We start from the raw sequence: 17,133 nt of genomic DNA on the forward strand, positions 1-17,133 counted from the left end.
AGGGAGGACACGTAAGGCTGGCATGGGAAGTGGGCTCTCCAACCCACCTGTCCAACCCGAGGCCATTTCTGCATTGCGGTTTGGGAGTCAGTAACCACCTCAAGTGAATAGTAGTGATCAACATACTCACGCATAAGTTATAAACCAATGCAACATAGCGATACAACTCATAATATTACAAAGTACACAGCCGCAGCAGAAATAAATGTGAAACAAAATGGATATAAATGTGTTGTTTAGTTAAGTAGTTTCGATCAACAAGTACTGGAGTGTTTTTAGAAAGTTTGCAGTATTGTTATTCCCCTTTTGCAGTTAGCCCATGTACTAGCTCTGAATTATTTTGTTATTTACAATAATTTAGCTCAAAGAATTATCTAAATCAAATGATAATAATAATTCATTTAACTCATAATAATTTAGTTCAAAGAATTTTAATGAAGTTTTCTTAACTTGGATGGTGAAGATAGAACATCTCTATCATCTATACTGGCTGGAGAGTTGCATTAGAGATTAAATTACTTGTTTTTTATAATAAAATATCAACATTTTAACTTTCAGGTAGATGAAGAAGATGTGCCTGAAATTTGCAATTTTTATACAATAAAAGCCACAAAGACAGGCAGAAACCCACAAGCTGGAAGAATTTAAAAAGCTTTGAATAGCTGCAAATGGTTGGGGTATGGGGTGAACATAAAAGCACCAGGGATAAATTATTGAAAGAAAGGAATATACCCATGAGATGCACAAATACCAAATCTGGGGCATCCCAGAAACAGCAAGAAGTTCTCATTAAAGTTTTTCTTTTTGACCCAAGGCAATACAAACCACAGAAACAATGAAAGTGTTTATCCACATGCCAGCAAATGCCTGCAATGCAATGATTACAATAGCCATGGCATCATATGAAGTGGCATTAAATTTATCTTGAGAGTAATAAGATTCCATCCTCCAAGATGGGTTGCAGTGCTGTGCCAGAGAAGTAGGTCGTTGCACCAATGCTTAGTGCAGGTCAGCAGCTGCTGTTCCTGAGCATCACGTATGGGAACGGGAGTTTATAGAGCTGGTGGTGGTGGGGATTTTGGTGCTGCTCCTATTCAGAGCAGGGCAGGTGCAGGAATGTAAATGTGCTGGGTATTCCCTTACCTGGTATCAGCGTCAGTCTTCAGTATCTGAATTTCAGTTCAGAAGAGCTGTGTTGGGTGACACAAACAATGTAGATGCTTTTCTGTAGTGGACAATGTTGTCATTTAGTGACTGTCCCATGTTTGATCACTGTCAGGATTCACAACCTGGGTTCTTCTGTCCCTTTGTCACCTGCGATACTCACACAGAGGGGTGCGCTCAGCAAATAACAGGGGAGTCGCTGTCCTCTTTCATCTGAGAGTCCAGGAGCTGCAAAATTCAACCAAGATGCTGGAAACTGGAGTTCATTTTGATTCTCCGTGGGCACTGAAATCCGTGTTAATTTCCCCAATGGTAATGCCTTAATCGTAACTGAAGATCCACATAGTAGGGGGAGGGCACTGAAGGAAAAGCAAGGCTTTCTTTTAAAGGTTTAAGTTGAAGCATATAGAGGAAAAGGGCAAAAATAAGCATGAGTCCATGTGCCAGGGTTCAAAACTCATCTGCTAGCAATGTGAAGTGTTTTAGGGATTGGACCATGCTGGTTTCCCGCCACACTGAAATACCCTCAAGCTTCCAAATGACTTTAAGTCCTGAAAACTGTGGGGTTTTTAACAAGCAAGGTGTGTTAAGTTCTGTAGGGCATGGACTGCCTATACACTTTGGGTTCGTAGAGGACCTTGCACGTTGGACCTTGCACATTGGGACCACAGTTGCCAATTAGATCTTGGCTGATGCTGTGGTGTAATCAGGAAAAGTTTAAATCACAAGTAGCTATATAGCTACAAGAAATAAACCAAGAGCATTTTCTTTCTTCAGAATGATGCACTTGTTTTCTGGGGGATATGAATGCAAACACTACTCTTTGATTATTATTATCACATGCTCCTATTTGCATTTTTTTTTGCTAAGGACCTTGCTGCAGCATTAACACACTGAAAAGCTTTTACAGAACGCCTGGAGTTCATCTCAACAACAAAACGTGGTACCTACCACATGTCTCCATGAAATGCATTCAGATATCCCAGTGGCTTTTAATAGAAATACTAGTGAGATCTTCACCACCCTTTATTATTCATATTGCCTAGAAAACATTAATGTCATAGCAAGGTTTGGATGCAGTCATTCAAAAATATTATGGATCATTTAAAGCTGGTCATGCTTGACTGAGATGATGTTAGAGAGGGTCGCTGCACTTATGGATGGATATTGTCTATGGATATTGTCTGGAAGCTCAAAACAGAATTGCTTGAGGAAAACAACCCAATTCTCTGACTTTAAAAATGCAAGAATTAATGTAAAACCAGATGATCTCCAGGTCCTTCAGACCTGCAAGAAGTCAGGAATGAAATCGTCAAACTGTGATGGTGATCAGACTCTTCTTGTGTGTGTGTGTGATGATCAACCTTATGGGCGCTGGACACAACGCCGCTGGCCCGCAGCAGGTATCAGTAAGAAGCAGCATTTAATGAATCACCCACTTCTCTCTCTGTATCTCATTTGCCATGTCCTTCATGTCTAAAGAGGGTGGAACTTTTACAGACTGGGTGGCAAGGAGGCAAATCTGTTCCTATTTTTCGATCTGTGCCCTCGAGTCCAGGAGTCAGGGCTGGCTCGTGCCAAGTGGCCATTAGTGGATTTTCTTCCCCTGCAGGTTGTGTTTCAGGAGGCTGATTTGGCGATTTCTCTCCCTGTCACCCCCATTCTGCTGCTCCTGTGACAGGTGGGCTGGGAACTGATGGTTGCTTTTTGGTGAATCGGGTCGGTTTCCTCTCTTGTGGCCCTGGTTTTATGGGATGGTTTGTGACCATGCCTCTGGGGGAAAGATGCTGATGAAGCGTGTGGATTAACTCCTCCTTTGCACTCGCTGGTACGGAGCGTGCAAGCTGTAGAGACCCTGGACTCTCAAGGTGGCTTGTGTTCACAGGGAAAGACCTGGGTGGGATTCCCGTGCAAAACATTGGGAGCACATGGCTTCATAGGCGTGTGAGTGGGACCAAACCAGGACCCCTCGCTGTACTCCTACTCTGAGACAAAGTCTTCACGATCTCCTGAGGAAACCCAAACCCACACATTTTGCTAGAACTTGATGGCTGGCATTTTGTTGATTACAAAAGTAACGCTATTTTTACATTAAAGATGATGCTTTATCCATAGAACCAGATGAAAACAAAAAGTTGTTTACATCTACCGAGATGTTTCCAGGAATAAAAAAAAAACCACCCACCAAGCAAACCTTCTCTTAAAGTGGTTTATTCAGGTTGCAGACCATAAGCCTCTTCTTTTGAAGAGGTTGTTACTTCCGTACTCAACAGCTTTGGTAGTCTCATGACAGGATGGTTTGTAAAGCAGAAGAAAAGAGTGAGATTATCTCTGAAGAAGTCACAGGAATTTTAAATAGTTCAATAGCTCCCAATTGCTACAAGGGTTAATATGCTAAGAATAGTTATAAAATGAGGAGGCAGATTGCTTATCGGGTTGGCTTACGACAATATTTAATAAGGTTAAAATCTGCTTTTCCTTTTAAAGTTCAACTTTTTTTATGGCTTATCCTTATCAGTTCTTCTGAAAGCTATTCACCTGCAGGACACTATATCTACACTGGCAGGTAGCACCAGATGATCTTCTGAAATGTATTCCTGGAGGATATGTTGTTTCACAGCACTGGTTACCTGTTCCTCTGCCTTTATGGTATTCCCACCTGCTTCTCCATTTTCTGGCTTGGGATCAGGGTGAGATTTCACTTCATTTGTCTGTGATTTTGAAACTGTACTTTCTATGTTTCAGATCCAAAGCTCTGCTGAAGACAGAGGTAAGGACGTAATATTTTTATGTTAGTGGAAGTCTATCAGTCATCAAATGGTGAATTATATCAACTCATGTCATTTAATCACTAACTTAGGTGTATTATTTCTTTTGATAGCTCATGATGTTGATGGAGGGCAGCTTAGAAAGGACATTCCAGAAATAAACTCAGGTAAGTCAGGACAGTACGCAAGCAGAGTGTTGAATTATTACTGAGACCTGAGCTAGCCTTTGGGGACCACAAGTCTGGCAGATATGATGGCACCAGAGGGGGCTGAAAGCTCCCTCCTCTGTGAGAAAAATCCCAAATGTATCATGGCTACAGGGGCAGGGCAGTTAAAATGTGGGGGATGAACCCCAGGTACTTCTGGAGAGAAGGGAGAAGACCTCTGCTTTGGAGTCTGGTAGCAATCAGAGAAGATGGTAGGGCAGGAGCAGGGCATAGGGCAGAGGACAGAAAAGTCCATAAAAGGTTGGTGTTGGAAAGGGAAGATGGAAAGGCCAGGAAACTTCCACAAGGATAATTTTGTAGGAAGCCCAGGATCTTAATCTTAAAGTTGGAACCACACTCAAGTGCTCCTGGGGAAGGGTCAACAACCCCTGGACTGAACCTGCACCCCTCCCCACTGCACTCTTCTGCAGTACGTCTCCTGGAGAAACCTTGGCAGTGGCTTTAATTCAACTTCTGCTTCACTGATGTGTGTTTATCTTAAGTGACTTGGTTGGTTTCGCATGACTGATGACCAAGATATCAAGCTTAAGTACCTTCATCTCCACCCCAGGGTTTCAGTGGCATTGCCTTGAGCAAGTTTTCATTTCCTGACATTGCCTGATAAATTCTTTATGCTCTGGTGTAGGTTTCCTCTGGTTTTGCTGACAGAACAGAAACCATGGTGTAGGGTTGGAGTTTTGTTTGGTTTGGGTTTTTTTGTTTTCATTTTTTTCTTCTCTTCATGTGTATGTGAGGGGAATATAAGTTATTTCTATAACAAAAGATCTGAAGATGAACTGTCTATGGAGGGATTGTGCTTAAACGAGGGCATTAAATGAAAACGTTACACTAGCAGGCCTATACAGTGGCTGGTGTCTGGGCCCAGCTCTGAGCGGGGAATTTGGCACCTTAAAAAAATAAAGGTATAAAATAAGAGTCTTGAATGCTGTGTTTTTAAAGCCTGGAAGATATGGATCAGCTGCTTAAAACACAGGTGTCTGTTGCCAGTTCAAATCCATCCCCTCCAGCACCACTCTAGAAAGGAAAGGAGTCTCAAACTCTGTATCTACCAGTCCATGTGGATCTTTTGGATACCCTTGTGCATCTCTAATGGCACCAGACACCTATGTTTGGCAATTGGATGGACACACAGCTGTAAAGGGATCTGAGACACTTAGCACAAAGATTTAATTGCTTCAATCTGAGCTTGGTTCAGGCTTATGTGGTTGAAAAGGTGGACTGAACCTCTTCCCTCTCCGGAATCCTTGTCTTTGTCCTTTGAGCGTGTGGGGAATCCCAGATGATTAGCCTAGGTTAGCTAACTAATTAGGCTATTAAATGCCTAACTTCTGGACAAATCCATTCCACCTATATATCAACTACAATGTTCAGAAGTCCACAGCTGTTTCAGGATACAAGCCTGGGAAAAATAATAACATCTTCTCTGGGCAGCTGTTACAAAATTGTTATGGAAATCTTAATTCAACCCAAAATCTTCCTTAGCTGCAGATGGAGGACTGGCATGTTATAGTAAGGCAATGGTTATTTGTTTGCTTGTTTCTGGGCAGTTGCTGTTTAAAGAGAAATGGGTTGGTTGATGAAGCAGCCTGATAGTTTGCATGGTCTTTGAAAAAAACATATTGTAGTTCTTGTTATGTTACTCTGGCCTAAATGTTTTTTTATCTCATTTCAGAAATGGGAAGGAAGCTTTTTGAAGGTGATATTATCTTACCGGTATGTGCTGCTGATCTAAACGAACATCAGCAAGAGTGTAGATTGGGCTTAAAATGTTAACACAAGCATGTTGATCTCATTAACAGCTGGAGAGGAATGCTCTGAGAAACAGCTCCTACAGATGGAAATTTCCCATCCCCTATATCCTAGCTGACAGCCTGGGTAATAAGACTTTTTATTATGGTAACACTGTATTACTGGCATTAGATATACTCTGTTTTTATCCAGCTCTCCGGGCTGCTTTTGTTTAATTTGCTGTTGAGTTATGCTGCATTAGTGCTCTTGTTACTGCTGGCCAGACAGAGCGACGTAACTCTGCCCCAGCACGCATTGTTTTCAGTGTCTCATCCCCAGTGAGCAGCTGGATGCTGATTTAACTAGTATCAGTGTATTTGGCTGAGATCTCTGGATAATGCACTCAGGAAACCCTCATCTCAAGAACACGCATGTTGATCTACTGCACCCTTCATGCCTTCTCTCTTCTTCACAGTCCCGGCTCAGTACAGGCAGAAAGGAAATGCAGATATTTTATAAGTAAAAATGTTTAGAGCATTCTCCCTCCTTGTTTGCATCTAATTTTAGGCACTATTTTAAATTTTGAACAATTTACTAGTAAAAACTAATAGTAAATCAGTGTTAGAATCCCATGGATCTTTCCTGTATTTACTAGCCCTGAGCTCAAAGTTTACAATACATGAAATTATATAGTATCATGCAATAAAATTACCCAGCAAAACCTGAGCAATGCCTTGGATGTCCAAAAGCCTGCTTGTTTGCTTCAACACTATCAGTTTGTCTAATGAAAGATATTATCATTCCCTATGGCCTCTGCCAAAATTATGCCAGTCAGGGAATTCTGCTAACAGCTTCCTGCTCTTTCATCCAAGTGGATATTTTTTATACATGTTCATATTTTTAATGCATGCTTGTTCATACTTTCTATCTAGAATTATAGATATTTATAATATTATAGAAGCAGAACAACTGCTATTGTTACCCTCTGCTGTGTGTTTCAGATCTGAATGCTAAAGGTGTTATCCTGCAGGCGTTTGAAATGTTCAGGCTGAAGTCTTGTGTTGATTTCAAGCCCTATGAAGGGGAACCGACTTACCTGAAATTTGAGAAGCTGGATGGGTAATTTTGTATTAACGATCTGGTTTGTACCACCTTGTTTGATATGATAGTTTTTCTAACTCAGGAGACATTCATTTTCATTCTTGCTAGTACAAAGGACATAAATACCTGAGCCACGTTTCTGTCCCAGAGCTTATTTGTATTACACTGGAGATAAAACCAATGCAAACAGACTAACCAAAGGTATTATCTGCATTTTGATGTTCTCTTAATATAAGAAAAGACTATTTTATTTCCATTTGCATTCTAGATACTAAAGTTAATCCCTTTCTTGGCACCCTTTCAGGGAAAACAAGCAAATGCTTCCTCCTGGTGATGGTTAGGGGCAGGGTATGTCACTAGTGTGTTGGCATTAGCACGTAGCTTCTTCCTTGCTTTCAGCAGCATGGTTGGGTTTACCCGACCAAATGTTGAAGCCACGAACTTCTACCACTGTGCAGGTCACGGTGGGTTGCTCTTGTGCTCAGTGGGGAGGACGTGACTCTTCCAGGCTACAAACCATCTCACCTAACATAGAAGTCTAAAATAGGTTTGGTGACTCACATCCCAAATGCCTGTTACTATCCAGGGACTGTAGAGGTGCCAGGGAAGCTAACTCAGCGGCAGATGCCAACACTGTGACTGTTTGAAGTTAGGGGACTTCCTTGCTTGCTGGGAAGGACCATCAGGGAGCTGGTGACACCAGCTAGTGTCTGTGTCTAGGAATCCAGTGTAGATCTGCCCTTGGGTGAGGGGAGATGGGTGCACAGCATTTTTGGACAGCGTTTTTTTTTTACACACACAGTGATGAATTACTTCCGAATGGACATGCAAAGTTAGGATTTAAATTGGTATTTAGGAACCAAACCAGGGAAGCCAATGCAAGCTGAGTTCACTGGAGGCTGCTCAGTACCTTTGAAAATTGGACCACTTACTTAGGTACTTTGGAATACATACACATAAACAACAGCCAATGCAGTGTATGAGGTTATAAGGCACCTGCTGTACTTTCCTGTGCTGCTCAGCTTCTGCTACTCTCCTTCCTATATTGGTTGAGCTGGGGCTACCCAGATTTGAAAAGCAATAGCATTTGCCATCACCACCTCCTTTACAAGAACTGCATCCAGCTGAAGAACATGCATGCACTGCCCTCCAGGGAGGGCAAAATGAAACAAGGACAATCACATCTGGGACAGGGACTCATTGCCAGGCTGTGGCAGGATGCTGAAGGTACAAGTTGCTCTGTATTCTGGCATTGCAAATCTAGTCTGGGCAAGACTGGAAAACTCAGATGGGAAATTCTAAAAAATGTTATTTTTTTACTTTTACCTTGATCTTGCAGTTGAGTTAATATGTAGAAACAAATCATAGAAGGTATTATGCAAAATGGGTGCAATATCTAAGTCTTTGCCTTACAGGTGCTGGTCTTTTGTGGGGGACCTTCAGAGTGGCCAGACAGTGTCTATAGGAGAGAGATGTGACTATAAAGCCATAGTGGAACATGAGCTCCTGCATGCCCTGGGATTTTACCATGAGCAATCCAGGACGGATCGCGATGACTATGTTCAGATATGGTGGGATGAAATTATTGAAGGTATGATGCAGGTCCGAAATGATTGAGAATCATCTGTAGATGCATGTCCCTTTTTTTCCTATGCTAAAATGTGTCTGTTTGAGAATGGCTGCCTACATATTGACAATTGGACCATTATTTAGTCACAGGTAAAGCATTTTGAAAAGATGTTATGTGCTAAGTTCTATTTCTGGTCTTACCTAATCACTTGTGTATGTTTTTGTCTAGGTTTTGCATATGCCTTTGACAAACACAATGACAGTTTCCTCGATGACCTCAATACCCCATATGATTATGAGTCGGTCCTGCACTATGGACCATATTCTTTCAACATCAATAGCAACGTTCCTTCCATCACAACAAAAATTCCTGAATTTAATGAGATCATTGGGCAGAGGTTGGATTTCAGCAGGATTGACTTACTGAAGCTGAACCGCATGTACAACTGCAGTAAGTCCTTCTTCTCACACACGTATTTGAAAATCCTTACTCAAGCTTCATGATAACATGGATGGAGTCACATGAGAGGAGCAGGAACAATTCACCCTTGGGATCCTCTCACAATGCTGAGAGAAACTATAGTTCTTATGCAGCAGCAAGCTCCATGGTAGCCAGATCCCCATTTCTTTATAGAATACCATTGAAGTGAATCAAGCGTCTAATGCCTTTCATTCACATGGACTATTCTGTAATATTACTTGCAATAGTTAGCATTTCCTCCATGGATGATGATCGTCGTGCTGTTGATGATGATAAAATCTTCAAGAAACAGTAGTCTGGAATTGGGTTCTCTGAAATCAGTGTATTTCAAGTTCTTTTTTCTGCCTACATGATGTTTGATAAGAAAACTGAGGTCAGGAGCACAAACGGCGATAATTGTGCTTTCCAGCTCCACTGGCAAAGCTATGAAAGTAAATACTCAACATGCTGTATGGGACTGATGTACTGTGTTAACATACATCTGAATATTTCCTCTAGCTTCAGCAGAACTACTTCCTATTTACACCCTGAAGAGAGAAATGGGCCACAGAGCCTATTCGAGGTGGGCTTAGAGAACATGATGAATGTCTGAAAGGGAAAACTAGTACATAGGGGCCAAGCTGGTTCCCACAAGGAAATATTCAGCTGAGAAGGGGAGAAAGTTATAAGATGTTTCTTTCAGGAGGAAACATCATTTATGTGTGGTAACAGAGACGTAGATGTGAAAGTCTGTGTAGTCTTCAGTTGTATTAAGAACATATTTGCTGATGTTAAGTGCTGTATGCAAACACTCTGGAATGGGGTTACCAGTGAGAGCTTTATTTGATATTAATGGACATGGTAAAATACGTTACTCTGTTCCCGGCAGCTTCGAGCCTCACCTTCTTGGACCAGTGCTCCTTTGAATACATCAATATCTGTGGGATGGTGCAAAGTAGACAAGATGGTGCTAGATGGGACCACACATTGAGCAAACCAGGAGATGAAGACCATACTTTGGTGGGAAGCTGTGCAGGTAACAGGTGTAGTTTTAGATGGTCGTTAAACTTTACCATGCTTTTATGAGATGTGAGGATGAAGACATACAGAGATAAATAAGACATTAGAAATACCCTTCTATTAATGTTAATCACTGTATACCTCATGCTAACCATGACTCTTGAATTTTCAGCTAGAAAGGCTAATAATTTTAATTTGCAATGTTTAATCCTTCTTTAAATCTTCTCCCTACATTGTAATATCTCATGAAGAAATGACCATTTGAGACTTAGCTGCTATAAGTTGTTTGGTAGCTCCATTAAAATGAAGGGAGCTCCACCAGAATGCCACAAGTGACTCTAGTGAAACTCCATAGAATTTAGTTAGGTGAGACTTTCCTCCTTTTATGTATATGTTACAGGATTTTGAGTAATTTTCTAGTTTTTGTTTAAAGCTGAAAGACACTTTCCCTTTGTACAGGAGTTCACTTGAGGCATCCCCGCAGAAGGACATGCATAAGCAAATGTCACAATACTCAAATCTTGTTTGTAGACAAATTCTGACATTGAAACAAAACCAGGATTGCTAAAATAGGAAGCTGAGCTTCAGCAATGTGTCACAGAGCAGGAGGAAACCACCCTCGGAAGACTTTTCAAGGGAGGGGTTGCTGTGTGATGCAGAGCCGTATCAGAAGGGTGTAGCTGCTGGCAATTCAAAGTTTGTTCGAGCCACACCACACAGGGAGGCTGAAGGATTATCTGGGAAGCAAACCTGCAGTGATTTCTCCTCTTCCAAGGAGACTGTTGCATGGGGTCCTTTTGACTGAGGCTTTGGCTCCAACCGCACTGATTTAAACACACATTGAACAAATATGATTGTATGGAGTTCTGCAGTATTTTGATAGCTGCCAGGACACAGGAATCGAGTAGGATCTGTTGTTTTCAGAGGCAGTGGGGAGAAAATGAAACACTGCAGAGGAGTATCACATAGACAGTCCAAAAATCCTCCAGCAAACAAGTTTCTTTTGAAAGTCATGTTTAGCATGAGTCTTGCTGGTCTGTGTACAAGTGGTCACAGTTAGGCACGTCTGCTTCCCAGAACACAAGTGGTGGTTAGTCACAACAGTGTCTCACGGTGCAGGAGAGGAAAAAAATACTGAATAGAAAAGAAAGCCATTTCTGTGGAACCTGCGCCCAGGGAGGAGGGAGTAACAGATGGCTTTTGGCAGTAACAGATCGTGTTTGCTGCCTAACGCTGTGTTTGGTTACAGTTTGGGGATCCTGCAGTTATACCAAATTTACTGTCAGTGAGAAGGAGAGCAGACGCATAGCGGGCAGGGCGAGGGGATGCTCCTGTTCTCATCACGTGTGGGGTCTGAGAGGGCAGATGTGCGCCTGGAGAAAGGCGCGCTGCAAAACCAGCACTTGGAAGATCCTCCGAGCAGGGAGCAAAATGAACAGGGGTGCTGTTTAAGTCCCATCGTTAGACAATTTCTTGGTTTGAGAGGAACAAGTCTGTTTGGCTGTTGTTTGACGGGCTGTTTGCTTGCAGTTTGCAGGGTGTGCGGTTTGCTGACACTGTAAAGGTTCTGGGTGGGTGGCAGAGCATGTGGCTGGGGAGCTGACAGCACCTTCCTGCCTCTTGTGGCTGGTGACAGATAATTAACTGCTCAGCTTCCACGAGGGGGGAGAAAAAAATGTTTAAAACTTAAGTAGCCGGCCTTCTGAAGTTTTCTGAGAGCAAATGCGTCAGCAGTTATTGGAAAATAAGCAGCTTTACTGGGTATTTGTAGGGGAACTTACTGCAGAAGGCCAGCGATGCTTATGGGAACACATCCAAGCACAGGCATGTAGCTGGAAACAGCAGTGGAGCTCAGAATGGCTTCAGGTGGCAATTCAGAGTCGTTCTCTATACCGTGTCTGCTATTTGCATCAGTCGCCTCCCAGACAGACAGAAAAGTGCAAACCTATAGATGTAGCCACAGGGTATTTGGAACCCCCCAGTATGATGCAGCTTGAAAATGTCCTTGCTGTCAGGAGAGACACTTCCTACAGAGAGAGGATGAATTGAGGCTATCAGGTGAAGCTGATGCACTTGCTCAGTTGTCTTCACGAAGCTGATTTAAAATTGGAATATACATAATGGGGCTGATGCAGGTGATGAGGGTGCAAGTGGTCAGCCTTTGTAACCAGGAAGATCAAAGAATAAGTATCTCTCCAGCCCACAGACAGAATTGCAGACTAACGATGAAAGAAAAGAAATAGTTATTTCAAACACATTAGCAAGAGAAGGCATGAGTTGATGCAAAGTAATTGGGCTGGAAGTTAATAAATTCTCTACCCATAGCAGAAGTAAGGCAAAAATGTCTTCAGCTACTTTTATAGGTGTCCTGGTTTCAGCTGGGATAGAGTTAATTTTCTTCCTAGTAGCTGGTATAGTGTTACGTTTTGGATTTAGTATGAGAAGAATGTTGATAACACACTGATGTTTTCAGTTGTTGCTGAGTAGTGTTTATACCAAGTCAAGGATTTTTCATCTTCTCATGCCCAGCCAGCAAGAAGGCTGGAGGGGCACAAGAAGCTGGGGGGGGACAGAGCCAGGGAAGCTGACCCCAACTGGCCAAAGGGGTATTCCAGACCATGGGATGTCATGCCCAGTATATAAACTGGGGGGACTTGGCTGGGGCGGGGGGATTGCTGCTCAGGAGCTGACTGGGTATTGGTCGGCAAGTGATGAGCAATTACATTGTGCATCACTTTTGTATATTCCAATTCTTTTATTGTTATTATTGTCATCGTATTATTGTTATTATTATCATTATATTTATCATTATCATTATATTTTTCTTCCTTTCTGTCCCATTAAACTGTCTTTATCTCAACCCACGAGTTTTACTTTTTTTTTCCCTGATTGTGTCAGTGGGGAGGAAGTGAGCGAGCGGCTGTGTGGTGCTTAGCTGCTGGCGGGGCTTAAATCATGAAAATATCAAAGCCTGATCTATTGATAAAAGGCTTACAGGGCATGGTTTCTAGGCAAAGCAGAATGCTGAAGGTCTTGACCTAACAGGACCCTTCCAATACTTTCCTAGTTTGTCTTCAAAAAATCCCTGCCCAAGTACATACACTTACATTTGCACACACTGGCAGGATTGGCACGTGTACGGTTTATACTTAATTTCTAAAGAATGGAACCAAATGTGTGCTCGTTTAATCAGTTAAACACTAGTTTGCAAGCTGTATTTCAATGTGTTTTCATTTTAATACTGCAATTCAGGGAAAATTCTTTCCTATTGGAATATTTTTTTTTGAAAATAACTTTGAAAATAACTTTCTAGCTCAGGCAGGTGAAAACTGCACTAAAGCTTATTTAGCACTGGCATTTCATAGTGAATGGATCAAAAACTTTTTTCACACAACTGTGTTTTGTGCTTCCTAGATAGAGGATATTTCATGCACTTAGATACAAAAACTGGACATGCTGGTCAGTCAGCTCTTCTGGAATCTCGCATCCTTTATCCAAGGAAGAAGGAAAAATGCCTTCAGTTTTTCTACAGGTTAAATGGCAGTCCACAGGATAAGCTAGTTATCTGGGTTAAGAAAGATGATGGAACTGGAAATGTTAGACGGATGGAAAAGCTGCGCACTATTACAGGTAAGTGAAAGTGTGGTTTCATAGCTGAAGCGCTGGCAACTTTGATGCGAGACAACACTGGCGTGGTTTATTGTATGAAAGTTTGCTCAAGTGTCCAGCGTAAATCTAACTGTAATTTGCTTCAGCTGAGTAACTCCAGAGTTAGTGCCCATGAGAAGAGAATTTGGCTCAGAGCGGTTTCCTTAAGACTGTTCCCAGATTAGCTAGGGTGCAGGGCATCACACAATCTCCATCCAAACCAACGGCTCACAGGGCGCTTGAGGAAGACACAGCTTGATTTGGGATTGAGTACCGGGCTTTCCATTCTCACATATATGTATTTCCCCCTTCAGCTGACGGAGAACATCACTGGAAACTGGCCAGCATTCCCTTCAGCGTCCAAAACAAATTCCGGTATGGGTTTCAGGGCATCAGAGGAGATCCAGCCAAGTCTGCGGGGGGGATTGCCATCGATGACACCAGCCTGACAGAGACGAACTGCCCCACCAACGTCTGGCACATCAGAAACTTCACATCCCTTTTTAACAGTACTTCAAAGGGTGATTATATCATGAGCCCTGTATTTTACAGCTCGGAAGGCTATGCCTTTGCTTTACAGCTGTATCCTCACGGAAGAAGTTCATCACCCTACACGAATTACATGGGGATTACTTTCCATCTCTGCAGCAGTCCGAACGATGGCCTTCTTGAATGGCCAGCTGGACACAGACAAGTTGTCTTGTCTGTTTTGGATCAAGACCCCGATGTAATCCACAGGATGTCCCTCAGCCTTAGCTTTACTACAGACCCAAACCAACTAGTACATGGTAAGTCAGAGTGCGCCAGGGAGAAATATAGAAACGCGGAGGTTTGCTCAAGCTGGAGAAAATCGTTGAAAGCCGAGAGGCCAGGCTAGATTTGCTCTGCATGTAACACTACTTGGCTGACTGGAGATCAGCTTTAATTACTTCTATATTTTTACACAACAGGCAGAAATGACACCCTGCAGTGGGACAAGCCATCTGTCACTGGAAAGTTTTCTTCTTTCTGCAACTGCTACATCAGCCCAGGTGTTGGCTGGAATACATTCCTGACCCACAGGGAGCTGCACTGGAAAAAATTCCTTAAAAATGACAGTCTTTTCATCTTTGCTGATTTTGAAGGTAGAGTATTATAATATCAGAATCCCCACCAGAACAGAGCAGGTACATACTCTTCTGTTTGTAAGGAAAGCACAAAAGATGAGGGTGATTAGCAAACATCTAGAGAGTAATCTATTTCAGGAACATGGTTTTTAAGTGCCTGGTGATTTCAGGTGTCTGGATTTTTGAATACCCAATAGGAAACGCTGTGGATGACCTTGATTCTCTGGTCCCTGAAAATCAGATTTTTCAGGACAGATTATACTTCCATGTATTGAAGATCAGTCTACTTAATGGTGTCCCCAATTGCCACCACCCCTATATCACCTCCAGCTTAAGAAAATTGTGGTTTGAAAATGAAGGGGTTCTTTTCAGACCTTGAAAAACTGGCAGAAGGAGTTTTTGATCCAAAGCTTCTCTCCTGAGGTCGCAATTTTTGTCAGGACCATGTGCGGCCGCTCTGCTCTGCCAAAGGCAGCAGGGAAGGGGAAGAGAGAGAAGAAGCGCTGTCTGGTGCAGAGGGCAGCCTGGCAGGCAGGTATCCCTCTGAGCAGGCCAAAGGGACTGTGCATGCCCATCCTCTGTGACAGCCACGTTTCAGATGGCCGTGTTCATCTTACCTCATGTTAGGTGTCCAAAAATGAACTTTCTGGACTCCTTTGAGGGGGTCATTTGAGAGCAACGGGTACCTCTGGGGAGCAGCTGATCCCATTCCATTATAGTTGTGATGAACTGCTCTTCTGATGTGCTGATCTCCACCGGCTGCAAAGGAATCCATCCCTGATGACTAATGGTGGGTGAGATGAATCCTATCACCCTTCTGAAGTGGGTTTCCTTTGGAAAATGTCAGTGCCTGGAAAGTGGAAACACTTTGTATAAGTAAATAATCATTAAATCAGACCCGACCCTAGTACAGAGGTCAGAGCACTTGTCTCAGATAGTTGAGAGTACCCTGTGATAATCCAGACTCACTCCACACGACTGAGGGCTGAGAACACCAGGCTGTGAACTCTCCTGGCAGAAGGATTTCTCCCTTGCTCTTCATGAAACAAAAATGCAAAGTTCTCGTTTTCATTCCAGCAGAGAATGGAGAAACTTTTGAAATGGCAAGAACTTTTGCAAGGTGGGAAAGCCGCTTCCCATGAATGCTTAACCATGAATGTGTGCTGCCTAACAAAAATGCAAAGACCAGTCTACGTTTCTGGCATACAGAATGGCCCAGCTTTTCTGCAGGTTATGTAGGGCATTTGGCAACACTTCCAAATCCCCTTTAGCCATAAGAAAAGTAGCTGAGGCCTCTTTGTGCTTTCCCTGACAGCACTTTGTACCGGCAGTAATTCACTGGGGGAAATTCAGTCCCGCTGTGTTATATGGGTGCCAGCGGTCCCAAAAACATTTGCAGCTGCTAGGTGAAATTGTAGTTAAGAAATAGAAAGACTTGTTAGGAGACTGCATTTAGTCTCCAGTTATAAACGGGTTCAGCTTAATTTCTAGATATTAAATCTAATGCAGTCACATTTATAAGGTTCCAGTCTCTGCATTTGAATATTCATTTTGATACCAGGGTGCCTAAAAACTCCGGGGCAGTGTTACATTGCCCTCTGATGAAAGTTGGATGTTGTCTCTGTATAACCACTGAGGGTCTGCCCCATGCCTCCCACTTCTCCACAAGCCTTTCCCCCTCTCTCTTCACCTCCCAGCCCTGTTTCAGACCACCTCTGACCCAAGCCCTCTACTCTCTCGCCCCAGTCTCCCTCCAGCTCAGTAATCCCAGGATCCCTGGCTGGGGCTGAGAAAGACGCAGACTGGAGTACCGTGCATGCATGCAGCTCGCTGCCCTTCCAGTTTCCCCCCCTCACCTCCTTCGCTGGGTACTGCTGCAGCCTCTAGAGATATTTGGGTGAATTATTGTTGCTTCGTTTCTTGTTCCTGGAATCAGCCTGAAAGTCATCCCAAATTACACAATAGAACTGTACTATATGCTCCATGTATTAAATTAATTACTTTTTGTCTTTTCCTGCAGATCTCACCCCTTTGATTACATCTGAAGTCCCAGTCCGTCCATGAAGTGCCCTCAACCTCTTCACTACAAGTGCGAACAGTCATCCATGATAGATAAAATATATTACTTCACTAAAGAAACCGTATTCCGTGTTTTCTGTATTTTAAGAATTTGAACTAAGGTTCCCTGTTAGTTTTAAGAGCCTAAACCCATAGACCCTCCAAAGATTATTTTGGCCCAAGCAGCAAAGTGCTTCTCTTAGTTATATCGTCTTTTTAATTCCCATGTTTCATTCCTTTCGTTTATCTTCGCTGATGGCAATGCTTACTTCCCAGCTCTTACG

At 42.8% G+C, this 17,133-nt stretch overlaps 1 protein-coding gene across 1 annotated transcript; it reads left to right on the forward strand.

The window, feature by feature from the left end:
- Positions 1–2,486: 2,486 nt before the first annotated feature.
- On the forward strand, positions 2,487–16,896 carry LOC104316848 (meprin A subunit alpha-like). The gene is made up of 13 exons (XM_069806584.1): positions 2,487–2,567; positions 3,910–3,934; positions 4,046–4,099; positions 5,832–5,872; positions 5,959–6,034; positions 6,889–7,006; positions 8,404–8,579; positions 8,787–9,008; positions 9,907–10,053; positions 13,452–13,667; positions 14,000–14,473; positions 14,636–14,809; positions 16,812–16,896. Exons 1-13 carry the CDS (start codon positions 2,487–2,489, stop codon positions 16,853–16,855), a joined length of 1,848 nt encoding a protein of 615 aa, XP_069662685.1. The 3' UTR covers positions 16,856–16,896.
- The last annotated feature ends 237 nt before the right edge of the window (positions 16,897–17,133 follow it).

This window comes from Haliaeetus albicilla, chromosome 18 (assembly GCF_947461875.1).
Source record: "Haliaeetus albicilla chromosome 18, bHalAlb1.1, whole genome shotgun sequence".
In the NCBI taxonomy this organism is placed as follows: Eukaryota; Metazoa; Chordata; class Aves; order Accipitriformes; family Accipitridae; genus Haliaeetus; species Haliaeetus albicilla.

Coding starts and splice junctions, on each gene's coding strand:
- LOC104316848 (XM_069806584.1), top strand. CDS start 2,487: ATGGTGATCAGACTCTTCTTGTGTGTGTGTGTGATGATCAACCTTATG. Junction 5,873..5,958: donor AAGGTGATATTATCTTACCG/GTATGTGCTGCT, acceptor TCTCATTAACAG/CTGGAGAGGAATGCTCTGAG. Junction 10,054..13,451: donor TTTGGTGGGAAGCTGTGCAG/GTAACAGGTGTA, acceptor TGTGCTTCCTAG/ATAGAGGATATTTCATGCAC.